General features: G+C 41.3%; 2 protein-coding genes across 5 annotated transcripts; one reads left to right on the top strand and one right to left on the bottom strand.

Annotated features, from left to right (window-relative positions):
- The first annotated feature begins 46 nt into the window (after nt 1–46).
- zdhhc16b (zinc finger DHHC-type palmitoyltransferase 16b) lies at nt 47–7,465 on the top strand. Of its 3 annotated transcripts, XM_053885874.1 has the most exons (10): nt 47–313; nt 1,407–1,705; nt 2,670–2,864; nt 2,948–3,036; nt 3,103–3,131; nt 3,211–3,344; nt 5,204–5,289; nt 6,024–6,147; nt 6,222–6,292; nt 6,538–7,460. In XM_053885874.1, exons 2-10 carry the CDS (start codon nt 1,445–1,447, stop codon nt 6,638–6,640), a joined length of 1,092 nt encoding a protein of 363 aa, XP_053741849.1. In that variant the 5' UTR covers nt 47–313; nt 1,407–1,444; the 3' UTR covers nt 6,641–7,460. The 3 variants fall into 3 exon arrangements, with proteins under 3 accessions (XP_053741849.1, XP_053741838.1, XP_053741832.1); XM_053885863.1 differs by lacking the exon at nt 47–313 and having other exon boundaries at nt 796–1,705; nt 5,246–5,289; nt 6,538–7,465; XM_053885857.1 differs by lacking the exon at nt 47–313 and having other exon boundaries at nt 801–1,705.
- mms19 (MMS19 homolog, cytosolic iron-sulfur assembly component) lies at nt 6,895–17,275 on the bottom strand. Of its 2 annotated transcripts, none has more exons than XM_053885844.1 (31): nt 17,029–17,106; nt 16,696–16,744; nt 16,523–16,623; nt 16,362–16,447; nt 16,117–16,191; nt 15,954–16,023; nt 15,719–15,847; nt 15,587–15,648; nt 15,138–15,224; nt 14,982–15,056; nt 14,539–14,616; nt 14,108–14,246; nt 13,515–13,669; nt 13,191–13,269; nt 12,977–13,102; nt 12,741–12,822; nt 12,513–12,610; nt 12,270–12,425; nt 11,772–11,927; nt 11,586–11,685; nt 11,280–11,382; nt 11,071–11,139; nt 10,875–11,001; nt 10,676–10,782; nt 9,731–9,787; nt 9,470–9,656; nt 9,308–9,390; nt 9,078–9,242; nt 8,942–9,001; nt 8,604–8,704; nt 6,895–8,059 (listed from the first exon to the last, which is right to left on the bottom strand). In XM_053885844.1, the coding sequence occupies exons 5-31, from the start codon at nt 16,150–16,152 to the stop codon at nt 8,029–8,031; spliced, it is 2,718 nt and encodes a 905-aa protein (XP_053741819.1). In that variant the 5' UTR covers nt 16,153–16,191; nt 16,362–16,447; nt 16,523–16,623; nt 16,696–16,744; nt 17,029–17,106; the 3' UTR covers nt 6,895–8,028. The 2 variants fall into 2 exon arrangements, with proteins under 2 accessions (XP_053741819.1, XP_053741808.1); XM_053885833.1 differs by lacking the exon at nt 17,029–17,106 and adding an exon at nt 17,187–17,275 and having other exon boundaries at nt 6,896–8,059.
- Nucleotides 17,276–17,559: the final 284 nt, after the last annotated feature.

Here is a 17,559-nt window from a genome sequence, read left to right as displayed (position 1 = left end):
AAGCAGGAAGTACCACTTCTAATAGATTTCCCGTCTAATTCTGTATTTGAATTTGAGTGACATTATTTTGGAATCAGCAATATCCTATATATTGTGATTACACAATTCACATAACTGGAAATTTGGCCTAAAAGCATTTTGGATCTCGTGACAGTGTTGACTCTTCGCTGCACACGAGTGACTCATTTTGACAGTGAGAAGATCTTTGAAGCCAACAGCGGTCTATGGTGCTGCTGGTTGTAGCCTGAGTTGAATTTGCCGGATCATGATGTGATCCACCAACGCTACCTCGCCCTACCATTCCAAGTAACAGGTACTGTTTTCACAAATCCAGCCTGATCCAGTGAATCCCGGTAGCGAAATATAATAAATCGTCAACGCTGTCTTTGAAGTGGAGGACTCAGCTAGCATCTAGCTCCCATTCAGGCATGTCATGACAAGACAGTCAACATCACGAGTGTGTGCTGGTTACATCGCTATTTGTATTACATTATAATCCACACGGCTGTGGTTTATAATGTGTTTGACGACGGGACTTCATAAATCACTGTTTGGGATCGTTAATGTATGTGGTAGACGCAACTGGAGGGAAGTAGATGGAAGAGATTGCACAACCACTTTCACACCACTCTCCATGCAAATAAAGATTGTATTGGTCATTCACTGCAAAGACAACACACATTTATACTTGCATTAATATACATTGTGTTCCCACTTTGTAGTGATGACATGGTTTGATAATGATGATTCCTGTTTTATTAGTTATTCATATATATATATATATATATATATATATATATATATATATATATATATATATATATATATATGCTTTCCAATAACCAGAGAAATAGCCAGAGAAATATTATCCATATAATGGTGGAAATAATGAAAGGATTGTAACTGAATGGAGTTGTTATTTGGAACAGTATTGTGTTGGTTTTGTTGTTTGTAAATGTGCCCAATAGATACATCTACAGGTCCCTCCCTCAAGTTTTGGCACCCACTCATTGTCCAGTCTAACCAGTGTAATTAATACAGACTCAGCAGAAATGATAAGGTCAGGTGTTCAATGTGCCTTCGTATCCAGTCATCCATCGCTCTGATAAAGTTACCAATCTGCATCTTACTTTCTGAGAAGCTTCTGGCATGGAGATGTGGGACTGCCGTGAATTATTCACGAACAAAGTTTATTTCTAGGGGCTCACTACCTGCTAGCATCTGTGCTTTTGCTGTGTTATATCCAAGGAGCCTCTTTTGTGCTTTGGGTTTGAAACCCAATGTTCAGTAAGCCACAGGGGAAATGGCTCTTGTCCTCATGCTTCACGATGAGGAACTGCTGTTTTACACTGCCTGTCTTTGTAACTGCTGGTGCGTCTGTCTGTTTGTATGTCTATGGCTGGAAGGTCCAGGTCGCAGCAGAGTCGCGGCTGGAGGAAGTGGCATGCGTTTGGGCAGCAGCTGGAGGTGGCAGCTCTCCCGAGCCATGCGACTGATGCTGCGCTGGTGCCGCCTGAAGAGGGCCGGGCAAGGCGGGAGGATGGAGGCCTGGATGGGCTGCAGGGTGCACGAGCTGTGGAGCTACAGCAAGCTGCTGCTCTCCTCCCTCTACTTCAACAGCCTTACAAACTCAGACACGCTGCTGGACTGCGTGTTTGAACCCATCTACTGGATCGTGGACAACACAACCCGCTGGCTTGGCCTGGTGAGTGTCTAGATTCAGGGTCGGATTCTTTTCATTTCAGGAGCATCTTTAATTTCTTCTTCTGAAAACAATTCATTTCCTTTCCTTTTCCCCTTTCATTTTATTTATTTTTTATTAACTTGTGTCACATTGGGTAAGGGTTAGGGAACCTTGTCTATTTGCTCATATATTTCTGATAATCAAAGGGATTTACAGTAATGTTCTGCTCAAAGCCCTTTTTTCACCCAACTCAACGTCATACCAGATTACATGCATTTATTTTCATAATTTTAAAAACATTTTACTACATTAAGTAAAAAAATGAATGAATGAATGAATGAATAATAATAATAATAAAATGTACTGCTTACATTTCAAAATATCATATTCGTTTTGGGGCCAGGACTTTAAAGACTCATTTTCGATTGTTGAATTACAGACAACAAATATTTATCTCTCCATATGACACACACTCATGGAAATATTATTCAGTGCACCAATTTGGGGTGCACCACATTATTCACTGTGATGTCATACCAAAAACATCCATGATGGAGGAGAGTAAATGGACAGAAAATGTAAGTTTAAATAGTGTTAGGATAGACATTGTTCTGTGAACTTAACAGAGCAAAGAGTTTTCTCATCACTGAAGCACTTAAAACTTGATGTTTTAGCTTATGGAACCAGACTCAACTTTAAATTATTCTGATGTCAAATGTTAATTAATCATGATAATAAATTATTTTTATTATTATTTATTATAAAACTTCAAATTAGTTAATTTTTTTTAATCGGGTGCCACCCAAAAATCTGGCTCTGAGTTTTTATATAAGACAACTTTTTATGTACCAGTTAAATTATGTTGTATTCTATTAATTGTGTTTCAAATATTTACACACTCAAATCTATGAGAAACTACCTCTGACTTACATGAGCCATGCAGGCAGTCTTATGTTGGGCAATCCTCACGATTCTCCTCGCCCAGGTGTTCGTCACGTTGGTCATCCTGCTCACAGCCTCAGTCGTGGTCATCGTCTATTTTTTCGTCCTCCCTACAATCCTCAATACTTACTCCGTGCTTTGGGTCATCTGGCACCTGAGCTGTGGCCACTGGCTTCTCGTCATGGTGGCGTTCCATTATTATAAGGCCACCACCACCTCTCCCGGACACACGCCTCGAGTGAGTTTCAAAAAATCAACTTTAAAAATGCCTCTGATATGAAGCTGCTTTTCCTATGGTTTTATTTCTATTGTCTATTTCAGGATAATACACAGATCCCCTCTGTGTCCGTCTGCAAGAAATGCATCATCCCCAAACCCGCAAGAACACATCACTGCAGCATCTGCAATGTGTAAGATCTCTGAATATCAACCGCAACAAGGTGTGTGTTCTCAACATGGACTTCATTTACTCACAGGTGTATTTTAAAGATGGACCATCACTGCCGTATCCTTTAAAAAAACAAAAACAATGTCATCGTGCTCTGATGTGTGTTCTGGTATGAATGACCTGAACATGTGACCAGCATGGATGAACAACTGTGTTGGACACTTCAACCACCGTTACTTCTTCTCCTTCTGCTTCTACATGACTCTGGGCTGCGTCTACTGCAGCATCAGCAGCAGGGAGCTGTTTCTGGAAGCTTATGGTGCTGTGGAGGTGAGCTGCTGTTTCTATGGTAATGGATTATTAAAGAGTCTCCGACCAGGCTGTGGAACAATGCATAAATATGCAGTATGAAATGATCATATAAATCTCAACAGACTAGGTTCTTGTTCACAGCAAACACATTTCCATAGGTTTGATAAAAGATAGTGGAACTAAATTCATAACTTTGCTGCTGTATTTTTAAAAAATCGATAAGTGGTTTAGAATCAAATCGTGAGGTGCCTGAAGATTCATGAAAGCTGAGCGTTTGTAGACTGTGCTCCGTCCACTGACAGCCGGGGCGTCATTTCCTCCTGTGAGTCTGTGTGGGGCAACAGTGGACAAACTTGACTTTGTAGTGTTTCTGTGTCACGAAAAGCTTCAGAGGGTGGGTCACAGTTGATGGTAAATACACTAATGGGGCAATAGGTGTCCTTTTGTCTAACTATATGATGTAGAAACTCAAAAATTCAAATTTATATTTGCATATCCTTGTGCAAATGCAGCATTTTTTCACAAGCTGTCTTTTGACGTCTTATTTCACTCCTTTGGCTACTGTGAAACTGGCGAGGGAAACTTTGATTCTAAGTTGATCATCACATTTTTTCCCAGCATCTCTGCCTACACTTGCAAAATTGCATTTATAGTTATGTTTCAGTAATGGTGGAAGACAGCTTGGTTGGTTGCTATGCCCAGAACAACAAGACGCACCCGTCTCATCTTTATCATGCCTGAAATCCCTTGGTTTACCCATACGCATGATATATTTTGTGTTTCATCCAGTTTATTTTGGTCTTCATTATTATTATTTATTATTACATTTTTACATGACTATTCACTGGTGTGGAGCCGACCGATTACTCCATCGCATCAGACCACTCATCCTCTGAAAAGTGCAAGTCATGGCTTCCAGAATGAGGAGGTTTGAATACAGAAGTCAACAACAAAAAGTCCTTTGTTTACATGAACCTGCTCTTCTGCCTCAAAAAGTGCTGACAAATCGCTGAAATCTTGCTGATATTGCTTGCAACTCCCGCCTCTTCTGTGCACTCAGTCCTGCCCGTTTACAGAGTTGGTACCTCCAGTTAAGATGGCAGTGGTGTTTGACCCACTTATGAAGACCGAACATGCAATTTACAGTAGTTGATGGAGACAAATTATCTTGAAATGTTTTGCACGCTCAGAATGAAAACACAGACTTTCCTTTTTCCAGTTTTGTCCTGGTTGATTTCAGGTCTGTGACCCTTCAAATCATTATATATTGTGCCGTCATTTCTGAATATCTATTCACATGAAGAAATGGTTTCATCACTTAGAAGCAAGACGGCCTCCAGATCTAACCTTCCTGTGTGGTGTTTGGAATTCAGTAAATCTATTATTTACAGAGTTTCAAAATATGCTGGAGACACAGCCACATGGCACTCGGGTAACAAACAAGTGAAATTGAAGCCCTGAAAATGATCTTCTTTGGCTTTCACCTCTTGTAGATACGGTAGTTACTATTGAGGAGCTGATCTTATCAGCTGATCTTATCAGCAGCAACCAATATCCGCTGTGGGAAGAATCGCAAGATCTGGTCCTTGACTCACGATACTTACGTGTTACAGTAATTACCTGCGCTGCTTTTTTGCCAGTCCTGACAAGTTGAAGCCTGTTTGAGGATGAAGACTTTGGTCATGGTTAAGTTTTGCAATTTGTTTTGGAAGGCCAGGATAAGGGTGAGAGACTACGAAAAGCGTTATGTCACTGAGTATCCTCACTGAGTCCTTAAGAGGTGTGTGAGACATGTGTATGTATAAAACTGTGCGACAATACTTCGTTTTGTGTCAGTTGTATATATTGTGCAATGAAATGTGCTCTCGTTCTGTCAGAGTTACTTTCAGACTCCTTCTCCTGCCTTCTCTTTTATGGAGACCACCGCCCACAAGAGCATCATCTTCCTCTGGGTTCTGACCAGGTAAGGAGCCCCAACTTGAATCTTTATCATGGATCTCTCTGATAAGACGCCCGATTGTGTTACCTGTGCCTCAGCTGCGTCGGTTTGCCCGTCTGTTTGTGTGCAGTAGCTCTAAAAGTGATTTGAACGAAATATTTAGTACATGTCAGATACATGTGATTTGATTGGTGGGGTTGCTTCGTCCGTTCTTTACAAACATTTACAAATATTATAAAAGCATTTCACTTCACTTTCACTTCTGTGACGTCTGGTCACGTGACCAGCTCTACTTAAAACATAAAAACATGCTGAAATACTTAAAAAAAAAAAAATACAATCAAATCACAGAAATAGATGAACTTCCATGTTCTTATGGTGACAACACATGGATTTAGGAATATTTCTGAAAGGTTTCTCATTCATTCATGACCACTGATGCTGGGAGTGTGTGCGCTGACTGCACTCTTTAATGCTACCTGCTGGCTGATCAACCTCACTCAGAATATATTAAACACTAATTACTCAGATAAAATACATGTAGAATAAAAGTATGAAACTTTCAGAACACTGAAACAAATGTACTAGTCTTACACATTTTTTTCACATTTTAAGCCCTCACACGTCAGCGTGATCACTTGATGCCACTGCGATGATGATCAGTCAGGCAAACCCAGACAAACATCTTGCTATTGTTTAGCCAAAATCCTGATTCATTTGTGAGCCTCTACGTCTAAAGCACATCCTCTTCCCTCCAGCTGCGTAGCCGTTTCTCTCGGCTGTCTGACCCTGTGGCACGCCGTCCTCATCACCAGAGGGGAGACCAGCGTGGAGCGCCACATCAACCGCAAAGAGACAAAGAGATTGAAGGCATTGGGGAAGGTAGAGCAGTTATGTGACTGTTCGTGCTCCTGAATATAGCACACGCTCAGACTGTCTTATGTATACAATCACAGGTGTTCAGAAATCCATATCACTATGGAAGAATCAACAACTGGAAACTCCTGTTTGGTGTGGAGAAACAAAGGTGAGGCTTTTTAAAATATACATGGGCCCATGTCAACTGAGAGAATGAGACGTGAGAATCAGAACACTAAGTGCATGTCATTTTATAAATGTGAGTGTCTGCTCTGTTGACGGAGCGTATGGTGTTTTCAACACTTTTTTAGGGCCAGGAATTTTGTTAGAATTAGTTTTGCATGACTGTATGAGCATTAGCATTTGAGTTGCTTTTATAACTAATTATTAAAAACCAATGTCTGGTGTCTGCAGTCACTGGGTAACACGGGTGCTGCTGCCCTCCAGTCACCCCCCTGGTGGAGACGGCCTACTATGGGACTACAGCTTCAAAAGAAGCGACTACATGGCCATCTAATCTTCGCCTTTTAGCTCTACGCTGGCAGTTGCACTGTGGCTGGCTGGAACCACCTTTCAAGAGTCCCTGGAGGATTTTATGAAAGAACTGACTGCACGACTCTCGAAGGAATTACTTTTCATCGAAGTGAACTCGCCATCCATTTCTTAACTATTTTATAAACATATGCAATGTTCATATCCCATGATTTGTACTATTTTGTTGATCAGCTTGGCTTTTATGGTAAAAAGAGTTCTTATGAATTCCTTAACTTCACAATGCACTGCATTTCATCATAGTTGACTTCATTTTCTCCCCACAGATGCACGTAAACAGTCATTTTTGTGATGCACTCATGGTTTGCTGCGGACATGCAACATTGAGCCAATAGAGGAAGACTGATCTTGGGTTTACAGGTCCTTTGACAAAAAAAACACAAAAAAGACACATTTCTACACCGCACAAGTCTGAACTCAACTGTAGTTGAAGAACCAAAGGAAACACTGACTTCAATATTAGCCAGGGCTGAAACACACTGTGAATTATGTTCTGTACTATTTTCTTTTGCTCAACTTGTGAAAAAGCCTTCTTTATATTTTTTCTACATTCATCCATATCCTTTTCACGACTGTGGGTCTTGGTGTGTCCTGTTGAGTATGCTTTGATATGAACAGTGGATTTTCTATGACTTACTCTCATGTGTCTGTGAATTTTTAAGGAACGGGAAATTCAGTTTCATTAAAAAGTGACGTTTTTATTAATGCTTTAGTTTGTCCTCTGCGTGTCCAGATGAAAACGATGACACACGGCAGTCATATGACCCCTTTTTACGTAAGACACATACAATCGTTGACATGAGCCTTGCTATTAAATGTAGCAAAAATTTAAAAACAAAGACATGTACATCCAGATGGGAAGCTTGAACAAATTAATCACATCAATAGATTTGGTGTTCAGTATGATGTTTCAGTGACTGTTGACAGCAAGAGGGACACTCAAATGTCATTCAAAAATCTGTCAGCTGTGGTCTGCATGAAGTTTAAACCAGCTTTTGTTCTGGTTACAACACTGACAGTAATTGTCCCACTGAAACAATGAGGCTCTATGTTTTAAGTTTGGCACGATGAAATCATGAACCAAAATCTCTACCAGCAAGCACTTCAGGCATTTCTCCGACACTCATCACGGAGCACTAAAATGAGGCATGTTGCATAACTTGCACGTTTGTTCTAACGTGCCTGTCATAAATATAAGTGAGCAGAAACAAAAGACAGAACTCAACAGGTTTCATCTGCTGGGGGTGTGATGCAGGACTTGTGCGTGAATGTGAAAGGGGAGTGATGAGAGGTGCTGTAACTTGGGCATCAGTTGCTCCCTTACATCTGGGTGCGGCCAGAAAAGGTTGACAATCACCTTCCACCAGGACTCCCCAGGAGAAACCTGGGAGGAGGAAAACATCATCAAACAACATTAAACCCCCGACGAAAAACATCAATGACAAATGGATTTTTATTGTATTTAAAGACTTTCAAAACCTTCCCTGAAAGTGAGCGTTGTGGAGCTGCACCATTGATGAACATAAAATAAATTGGAATCTACATTGAAATTGTCTGGGGATATTGCAGATCAACGTCAAAATAAAAAACGCTTTTGACTGACGCCACGCATAACAGTGCAAAATGACCCTTGCAAGGAGCAATGTTTTGAAATAGATACAAAGCCAGAGGCAAGACATCCCTGTCATCTGCTGTGTCCGCCATTATATTTGTTTCGTTTTTTGAGATGCGCGTGTGTGTCCCCAAGAGACAGAGCTTGCGTGCAAAAGACTGAGCTGAGACAAAGGAATCACGGTTCAACACCAAATTATATCAATAGGATTATATCCTTGTCGGTCCCTATATCACTATTGCATGGATATGTCAGCCAGCCCCAAGAGTCAGCATTTCTATTGAGACTGAAATAGGTCAACTTTCTCTTCTCTTACCATTCTCCTCGTGCAAGAACTGCTTCCCTCCTTACAAGTCGCTTCTTGTCATCTAGAGGTTTGGCTAATGCTCGGATTATTCGGGCCCGGAATGGCAAGACCTTAAACAATCAAAGAAACAGTTGAGTTCAGCATGTTGAAAGGGACTGTGGAGGACCATTGTGAGCAAAGATTTTGTTTAAGGGACATCAAAAGGCACAGCAGAGTCACTTAACACTACATCTAGCACATATTTTAAGTCTAGTCATGCACACCACCAAGCACTTATTATTATTAATACATTAGAACTCTGTTTATTTCTAATTCTTTGTGTGTCCAAGTTACAAAACAAAGTGTACCTCATGGACAGGAAAGTGTGACAGAGTGTTGATGCATCGTAGCGAAGCGATCTTCACGTTCTGGAAAACGAGGACAACACACTGTGACAAACCTCCTCCGACAAAAGCGCTACGGTAGCAGTCCAAAATTACTCACCATGGAAGGGCTGCCTGTGAGGGCTGTGAGGCGGGTCACCAAAGCCTCCAGCTGCTGGATTAGTGCTGGCGGCGGATCAGCCAGGACCGGCTCCAGACAGGACAGAGTGGACAGTTGGACGCTCTGGTCAGGACACGACAGCGCTTCCAGGAGCAGAGATAGGAGCTGGACACAGTAAGACTGTCAGTGCTCATGCAAAAAGTTTGAAAGACAATTCTAGTCTTACTGACCGCTGGTAGTTCAGTAACTTGGACTTGTTTGGGCAGTTTGTTTACGATGTTGGACAGAGCCTTCAGATAGTTGGGTTTCTTCTCTGTAGAACAGACAGACTGTCAAGATGATAGTGCAGTCTTCAGGATAGAATATTGCAATCTGAAATCTGGCTCTCAAACCTTGCGGAGCAGCGTTGAAGCCTTTGACCAACTTGGCCGAGTTCTCGCTGAAGAAGCGCTGACGGTACATGATCCGTACATCGGCATGACAGTTGCGGTTCAGCACATCGTACGAGTCGCTCATGAGCATGGAGAAGCCGTCTGCCACCAGGGGACCAAGGTGTTCATCGTCAAGCGCAGAGAAGAGCTGCAAGGACACAAGATCAACACTCCAGAATCCTGTGTTTATAGCCGACAATATCATCATCCTGATTCCTTTACCTTGTCTGTCAGTGCATTTGACAGTGGGTGGTAACGAACCAGTAGAGCTTTGGCAACCTGAAAAGAAAACATACCTTTAGTGTAGAAATATTAAATGACAGATACACCATACACTCAGAGCTAGCGTAGCCACTTTGAACACAAGATTAAAATCATAGCACACATAGGAGAAGGGGTAATAGCAGCACCACTGTGAGTAATTGTACCATTGACATTAATAGTACAATAGAACTGAAACAATGGCAATCATTATATACGCTGCAGTAGTTTCCATGTTACTAGTAGAAGCTGAAGCAGTGTTGATATATTTGGTATTAGAGCAGGGGTAGTATTAATGTAAGAGAATAGTAGCTCTGCTAGCTGCATTGTTTTTAAATCGTAGCGGTCTTAGTCAGTGCAGTAATAGCCATGTAACACTATGGAAGTCGTCCGAATATAAAATATATAAAATGTATGGGTCTAATTAGACATGCAAGAGGCTTTTGGCAAGTAATACAAGCATTAGCTCAAATGTGAGGTAGTACATCCAGGTCTACCCCTGTGCTAAAATTTGTAGAAAAGATAACAAGGTAATACAGAATTAACCCTCTTTCAGTTGCCATGAGCTCAGTGGGTAGCAACAATGATGAACTCAAAGTCATAGCCACGAGCAGTTGAGGACTGAAATACAGTCGAGGTATACAGAAGAATACAGAAGAGTTTGAGCTGTTAAAAGTCAAAATAACCCCAAGAAAGGTATCAACATTTTGTAAAAGTGGAACCAGAAGTAGCAACGGCTTTCCTGATAATTTATAAGGATGGCCCCAATAATACTAACAGCCACAGTAGCACAGCAGAACGAAGGTTTGCAAATATAGTAGTCATGAGTAGTGTCCACAGTACAAGAAACAATAGTGAGAGTAAGAGCAAGGATGGATATCATTTCTGATCTCGGTAGGAACTTACCCAGATCAGGAGTGTGAATGCTTGGGTCTGTCCACACAAAGACGAAGAGTCTAACTCTGTAGAAACTCGTGCCATAGTTCTCTCCAGCAGGGTGTCCAGCAGCTCACCTAGTGAAAGTAATGACATTGAAGTTTAAATAAGAAGCTGCAAAATAGCTGGCACACTCCTCCATTTTGGAAAGGAGACACCTTCAGCTGACCTTGTGGGATTTTATTGACGAGGCCAGCGAAACACTTGGCAGCAGATGTGTATGAGAACAAGTGGCTGCATGTGCAGCTCATCTCCTCCAACTCTGACAGCAGGCGCTCCAGCTGAGGCACCGCCACCTACAGGTCAAACACCATAATTTCAGCAAAGAACTCAGCAAAATGTGCGAGCTATAGTTGGTGACTCACAGTGCGAGGTAGAGAGCACACACAGGCCATGAGCAGACAGACCAGCTGCGTCAGGCTCCACGAGTCTCCCTGCGGAAAAACACTGAGTTTCAAAAGCTTTTTACAGATAAGTGTGTGGTATTTCTTGACAAAGAGAGAGTGTGCGGGAACAATGGAACACAGGGAGTTAGGCAGAAATGACATTAGCAATGCAATGTGAAGCAACACACCTTGAGCAGACGGATCTGTGAGGGGAAAGAGTTGCTTGGCAAAAAAGAAACGTCGCCGTCCAGGAAGAGAGAAACAGCTCTCGATGCCGTCTGACTCGCCAACCTGACAGGAAACCACGCAGACAGCATAAACAAGCCTTGAATCTACCAAACAAATTGTGGTGTTCAGCAGATGGTTTTTATCAAAGAAACAGTGTTGGTTACACCTATAAGAAGAGTAGCTGGTCAAGCAGTGAACTACAGGACAGAGAAGAGGGAGACAGACAGTGACAGACAGACAGTGAAACAAGGTGATTAAGGACCAACCCAGGGTGCAGTCTGGAACAGGAGTTGCTGATGACAGGAACCATAGCGGACAGGACATCCTCTTTCACGAGAGGACTGTGATCCTCAGGTGACTTCTCAGCTGGGAACCAACAAACATCGTGACACTATGTTCGAGTTCCTATGTAAGCGCACAAGAGCCACACTGATGGTAACAGGTTGTCACACCTTGCAGAGCTGCTTGCAGCGCCAGAGATAGCAGTCGTGGGATGACTAAATCATGGAAGCACTGTCCAATCTCCTCAGTGACCTTAGCTTGCTCTGCAATCTTTTGAAGACTACGACATGTCAATACAATCTCCTCTCCAGTGAAGCAGACCTCTCCTGAAACAAAAGGGAGCACACATTAAGAATAACACTTATTCCAGTATTGGTGGACTTGCAAGGGCAGTTGACTTTCAAATCTGTACTGTACCATGACAACAGATGTACTGGGTTTGTTTCGGATGATCAAACAGTTATGTTAGTGTTATCATTGCATTATCATTACATTTGCTCAATGACTTGAAACATTTAAGCGTGTCAAACATCAGTGATCAGGAAAAAGCCAAACACTTCTTCACACCACTTTATGTGTGCTACTTGAAAAAAAAAAGGTTATTTTTGACTGCACAAAATGACTTTCGTCCTTATTGAGAAGTAAGACAATTGTGCACTTGTAAATACCTGTGTGTGTTGCCTTGAGAATATCTAAGAGGAGTGGTGCGCTCTCTTGGATGACACATGGCTGGGAAGATACCGCGGCGAGTGCAGATAAGCAGCGCTGACGTACCACGTGGTACGATTTCTGTTTAAGATCATCTCCATCCTGCAGCATAGGCTCTTTAAACAAAGAGATGTAAAACACAGAAGCATTGAAGGGATTCGTGGACGTGAGTTAAGTAAGGACACTATGCACATTTTTTTTACCTGATATCAAGAAGTTCTTTAGCTTTGGGATCATTTGGGTGATAAATGGTGTTGGCTGAAGCTCAGCCACCTGCCTTGCACATTCCACCACGGCCAGACTACAAATTTACACATAAGATAGAAGTTCTAGTTTCCAAACTCGCTTAATAACTTGAGGATCTTTTTTTTAAATGCATGATAAGGATGTCATATTCCACATTGAAGTACAGGTATCAAGAAAAAACTGACCTGACTTTGTCATCCTCCTCTGACAGCAGCAGTCTGGTCAAGTGATCCACAGCCAGCTCAATATCATGGTCCAACAACAAACCTAATCGGGACAGAGTTTAAGAACAGACTGCAATAAGCCAGAGGTGTCCTTTATTATCCATTCCTTAGATAGAAGATGAAGGCAGCAGTTTGAGCCAACTAACAACTTCACTTCCACAGGTAAAACCAGCACGTGTCAGCCACTGGCTTCTCACCTGGATAGTGCGCGAGTGAGGCAAGGACAGCGGTGGCTGTGACCTGTAAGCTGGAGTTGGTCTCCACTAAAGCTGAGAATACCAGACTGCATAGTGATGAACGAAATGGTGAAAGCACGTTTTCTTCTGATGTGGGAAAAATCGAAAGCAAATACACCATAAGATTTTCTATTTCAGTCAAGCTCCAAATATAAGGAATCTGAGGAGGTCTCACCATTCTCTGTAGGGCTGCCACTTTTTACAGACTGTGTGAATCTCTGAACCACCTCTAACAGAGTTCTTCGATGGGAACACTGGGCAAAGACAGAGTGGTTTGTTTATGGAGCAGTTCTGAAGAGAAATACTTTCATGACAGCAACAACAAGACATTACAGGATCAACCTGACAACTCAAACTAAGTTAAATACAAAGACACAAATGAACACAGAATAAAGCCATTGACGGAAAAGATGGCTGGAAATTCAACATAGTACAGAGAAAGTTATGACTACTAACTATCTGGACTCCTATTGCGACCACATTTCACCTCTTGTCTCACCTGTGTTCTGCTGTTGTACTGCTCCACAAGATCAGGCATGACAGCAGCTGTAATGATATGACTGGCCCTGTTGGAGGCACAACACGCTGCTTGGAGCAACTTCGCACTGGGCCACACAAGCTTCAGGTCGGGCTCACAGAGGTGGTGCTTGCAGTCTGAAACAATCATTACCGATACAACACATGATACATGTTTAACAACCAAACAGAGGAAAGCTTTGACTGTGATGTTGCTGGAAGACATCTGAAGAATGTCTTCTGCTGTGCAATGAAGCTTTATCGATTCACAAATTGAGATAAAAGAAATGTGGTTGTGCAAAATTAAACTGTGTATACCAGATGAAATTTGTGACGGCTTCTATTCAGTTGGGCTGTGTTGACTGTGCAACTAAATTTTGTTCAAGCATCCCAAGCTCAAGCGAAACCTGTTATTATAACGATTGGGTGTGTCTTTCTCCGAGCTGCTTTTTATCCACATAATAACACAAATATTAGTACAAAGGTATGCCCGACTTCCTACACCAAATAAGGATGTACGTGCTTTTCATTGAACATTTATTTGACTGCTTCACATACATAAAAAAAAAACATCACCTTTGAGAACAGCACCCAGGAAAGTGCAGAGTGAGTCTTCAGACTCGGAGTTGAGGACAGAGCGAGACAGGCAGGAAGTGACTGCGGTGAGAGCGGCGAGGCCTGCAGACTCAACCTTTTCACTGGAGGTTTGAAATACCTGATGCAACAAACCATGAATTATCTCAATTTATTTATTTAACGACATATCAAATAACTGTTTAGCATTTAACTCAGAGAGCACCAAAGGAGTCTCCACATCACAATCCTTAAATTCTAGCTTGCATTATCAGCTGAAGATACACAAATGGATCATATCAATTACACTTTGTTGGTCTTCATTGTCACAAGCTTCCTTTTTGCTTACAAATTATTGGACTACAAATAACACTAAACTACTGAAATAATACATATATATTTTTGCAGAGATCGTTACATAGGAAATCACCAACCTCCCTGCGTAGCGACATCCACAGCCCATCAAGAAATTCTGCCAAATCCTTTTGCTCATAACACAACATGCATGCAGTCTGGAAATACACAATAATAATTAGATATTAAAACTGGTTTCATCCACATTATTTGCAAAGCACAAATTAATTAAAATAGCCTAAAATTTAAACATTTGGCAGAACATTTTGTTTCTCATCTCTGGTGTAAATAGCTCTGTCACATGCACAACAATTATTGTATGAAATATAATTCATCTGCAAACTTTTAATGTTAGTCATTGCCTTCAGTATTTTAACTAACTAATTTTACAATCATAGCTTTCTGGTTTTAGAAGAAACCTCTCACACTTGAAAAGGAAACATACAGTACTTGCTCAAGATTTGGAGATTTGTTTTCTAAACATTAAGATTGCATTTGACTATCAAAACTATATGACTCTCACCAAGGTCTGTAGCGAGTCCAGCTTGGCGCTCGGTACGTCTGAATCCAGCTTTTCAATGATCAAAGGCAATAAGAACTGGAAAAAAAATCACCACTGATGAGTTATAATATTGATCACTGTAACTTCACTAAAAAGTAAAGGTGGATGTGGCCAAACCTCTGCAAACTTTGGTGTTCCACTGAGAACATCTCTCAACACCAGAATTAATTCCTCCCTGGTGATGCCATGTGGGTCATTTGAAGGCTAGAAAGAAGGTAAAAATAATGTAAGAAGCATGTACTAGAGAGAACAAAACCAAATGTTAGTCCGAAGTGAATCTATCATTGCATGGATTTCATCTCCACACCTTACTTGAAAATTGAATTTTTTTTTCAGTTATTGATTGAGTTAGTTGAGTTAGTTTTTGATCGATTTGTGCTTCCATGAGGCAATGTACTTTAAGAGGTCGCATAAGTCATTGTGGGAAAATGTTTGCTAACTTGACTAATATCAAATGGAAGCAAATAGATGAAAAATGGACTTACAAGACGCTTTAATTTAACAGGTAAGAACATACATGATTCAACTCTTGACACTCATGTAGCCAAGAAGTAAATACAACTTACAGGTGTGAAGTCAATTGGGAAGTAGCAAGAGGTCACCTCAAACAATTCCTCCGCGAATTTACCTGAAACAATAAAAAATCAAAATTGGCTTTGCATGAAGAACATGAAACATACAAACTTGAGATGTCCCACCTAAATCATATCCTCTGTGGATGATATTCTTGGCAATGTGAAAGGCTAGCAGGAGGTTACGCGGATCTCTTTCTCCATCCATTGACTGCACAAATCCAAAAACAAAATCGGCACCCAAACCTTTCAGTTCTGTTGAAGGACAGGAGAATTTTTGAATGAATTAAAAGTTGGTTTTATAGATTACCAAGCATAAGCGCTTCAAGCATCAACGTGAAAAGCGCAAAAGCTTTCTCACCAGCTTCTCTTGTTTCCATGAGATTGATAAGCATGTTGTAGACACACTGTCTCTCAGCTAACATCAAAGACTGTCAAGGAGAAACAACTTGATTTAAAATGCAAAGATTACAAGAGTATGTGACTTTTTAATTAGTCAGTTAAACAACTATTTTAAATATCACCTGAACTTGAACATCCTGGAACAAAGTTCTCAGCATGGAAACAGCAGACCCCGGAGGCAACTTCGGACATCTTGACTACAAATAAAAATGGGAGTTAACATTATTGCCATTGTCATGTCTTTAATAACAGGGTTCGGAACCCTAAGCTATAGAGGAGCATATCCTAATTCTTTTAAATATTCATCATTAGGTGTAACATTGAAAATTACTGCAAGATAGGTATGACATATCACTTTCAAACCTACCAGAGCAGAGAGTCCTTTTAGGACAGGAGGGGTAATGACGTAGTGGTCCTTTAGCCGATTTTCATAGAAGGATATTAGAACTTCCACTGGGATGGAGGAATTGCAAGAATTGGATCAGATAAGGCAGAGCAATGAGTTACATGCATTTAGCCGTCGGGTACCTTCTCTCTCTGTGAGGTTGGCATAGCAGTCCTGCAGAACTTCAGAAAGCAGCTGGACACCTCTTGCTCGGGTGTGAGGTTGAGAACTCGTGAGACTTGGCCTGCCAGAGTAAAATGTATCATTACACGCACCGATCATCCCAATAACCTCGGTATTCTAACTCCAACTTTACCCGAGTGCTTCCACAAGCTGCAGCACGCTAAACTGCTCGTCTTTGACACCTGATGAGAAACACAACTTGACATCAGTTGAAATTGTACGAACTAACACGAGACCCCGACCAGCACATGCCATTCAAACAGGTCAGCGTGCACTAGCTGCAGCGTTTGGGTCCAAAAGTGCAGAGTTCATTGACAAAGATGTATTCAGTAGGCTAGAAATAGGACTGCTGGACATTGTGTACGGAATCAGACATGGCAAGGTAACAAAATATCATTTGTTAAACAAAAATGCCGAAAGGAGCGTATGCTGACGGTAAATTGTATGTGAACAGTCAGTTACTGACCATTAGGTTGGACGAGAATACAGGATGTTGTAGTGCTAAGTTAGCTACTATCATTTCGCATCAAGGAGGCGGAACCTTAGCGGCAATAACAGCGCCAATTTTTAATGACTTTACCGAGATATGGGCTTTCAAGATGAAATTCTAAAAAGACCGTTTACCGGCAGCTGTTTCTTTGGCTTTGCTGTCCTGTGATCCCGAAACAAATTCCTCCACAAGAGACAGCAAGGTCTCCTCTCTCTCAGCCATCGTGCCTTTGCTACATTAGCAACACGCATGCGCAGAAAGTTGAGCAGTCGCTCAAAGTACGGAAATTGGAATTGTTTATCACATTTATTTCCCATAAATTGCATTTATTAAGATGAACGTACTTTTAAACACGTTTATATTGCGCATTATCGCACAGCTAAAAAAAACTATACAGTTCTTAAAATGATGCATTTAGTGACCATTGGGATTTTCTAATGAAGTGACGTCGACCGGTGTTCCCAGTCAACTTATGAGTATATGAAAATATGTTTCAAGTCCACGATT

The sequence above is a fragment of the Synchiropus splendidus genome, chromosome 1 (genome assembly GCF_027744825.2).
Source record: "Synchiropus splendidus isolate RoL2022-P1 chromosome 1, RoL_Sspl_1.0, whole genome shotgun sequence".
In the NCBI taxonomy this organism is placed as follows: Eukaryota; Metazoa; Chordata; class Actinopteri; order Syngnathiformes; family Callionymidae; genus Synchiropus; species Synchiropus splendidus.
The sequence above is the reverse complement of the archived record's forward strand: the minus strand, read 5'-3'. Positions and strand labels throughout refer to the sequence as shown.

What these genes read in the sequence shown, in the direction of transcription:
- mms19 (XM_053885833.1), bottom strand. Translation starts at nt 17,274, where the DNA reads ATGGCTGAGAGAGAGGAGACCTTGCTGTCTCTTGTGGAGGAATTTGTT. An exon ending in TGTTCCAGACTGCACCCTGG is followed by an intron (nt 11,383 to 11,585) that starts GTTGGTCCTTAA and finishes GTTTCCTGTCAG; the next exon opens with GTTGGCGAGTCAGACGGCAT. An exon ending in CATTCACACTCCTGATCTGG is followed by an intron (nt 9,788 to 10,675) that starts GTAAGTTCCTAC and finishes TTTTCTTTTCAG; the next exon opens with GTTGCCAAAGCTCTACTGGT.
- zdhhc16b (XM_053885857.1), top strand. Translation starts at nt 1,304, where the DNA reads ATGGCTCTTGTCCTCATGCTTCACGATGAGGAACTGCTGTTTTACACT. An exon ending in GATTGAAGGCATTGGGGAAG is followed by an intron (nt 6,148 to 6,221) that starts GTAGAGCAGTTA and finishes ATACAATCACAG; the next exon opens with GTGTTCAGAAATCCATATCA. An exon ending in TTTGGTGTGGAGAAACAAAG is followed by an intron (nt 6,293 to 6,537) that starts GTGAGGCTTTTT and finishes TGGTGTCTGCAG; the next exon opens with TCACTGGGTAACACGGGTGC.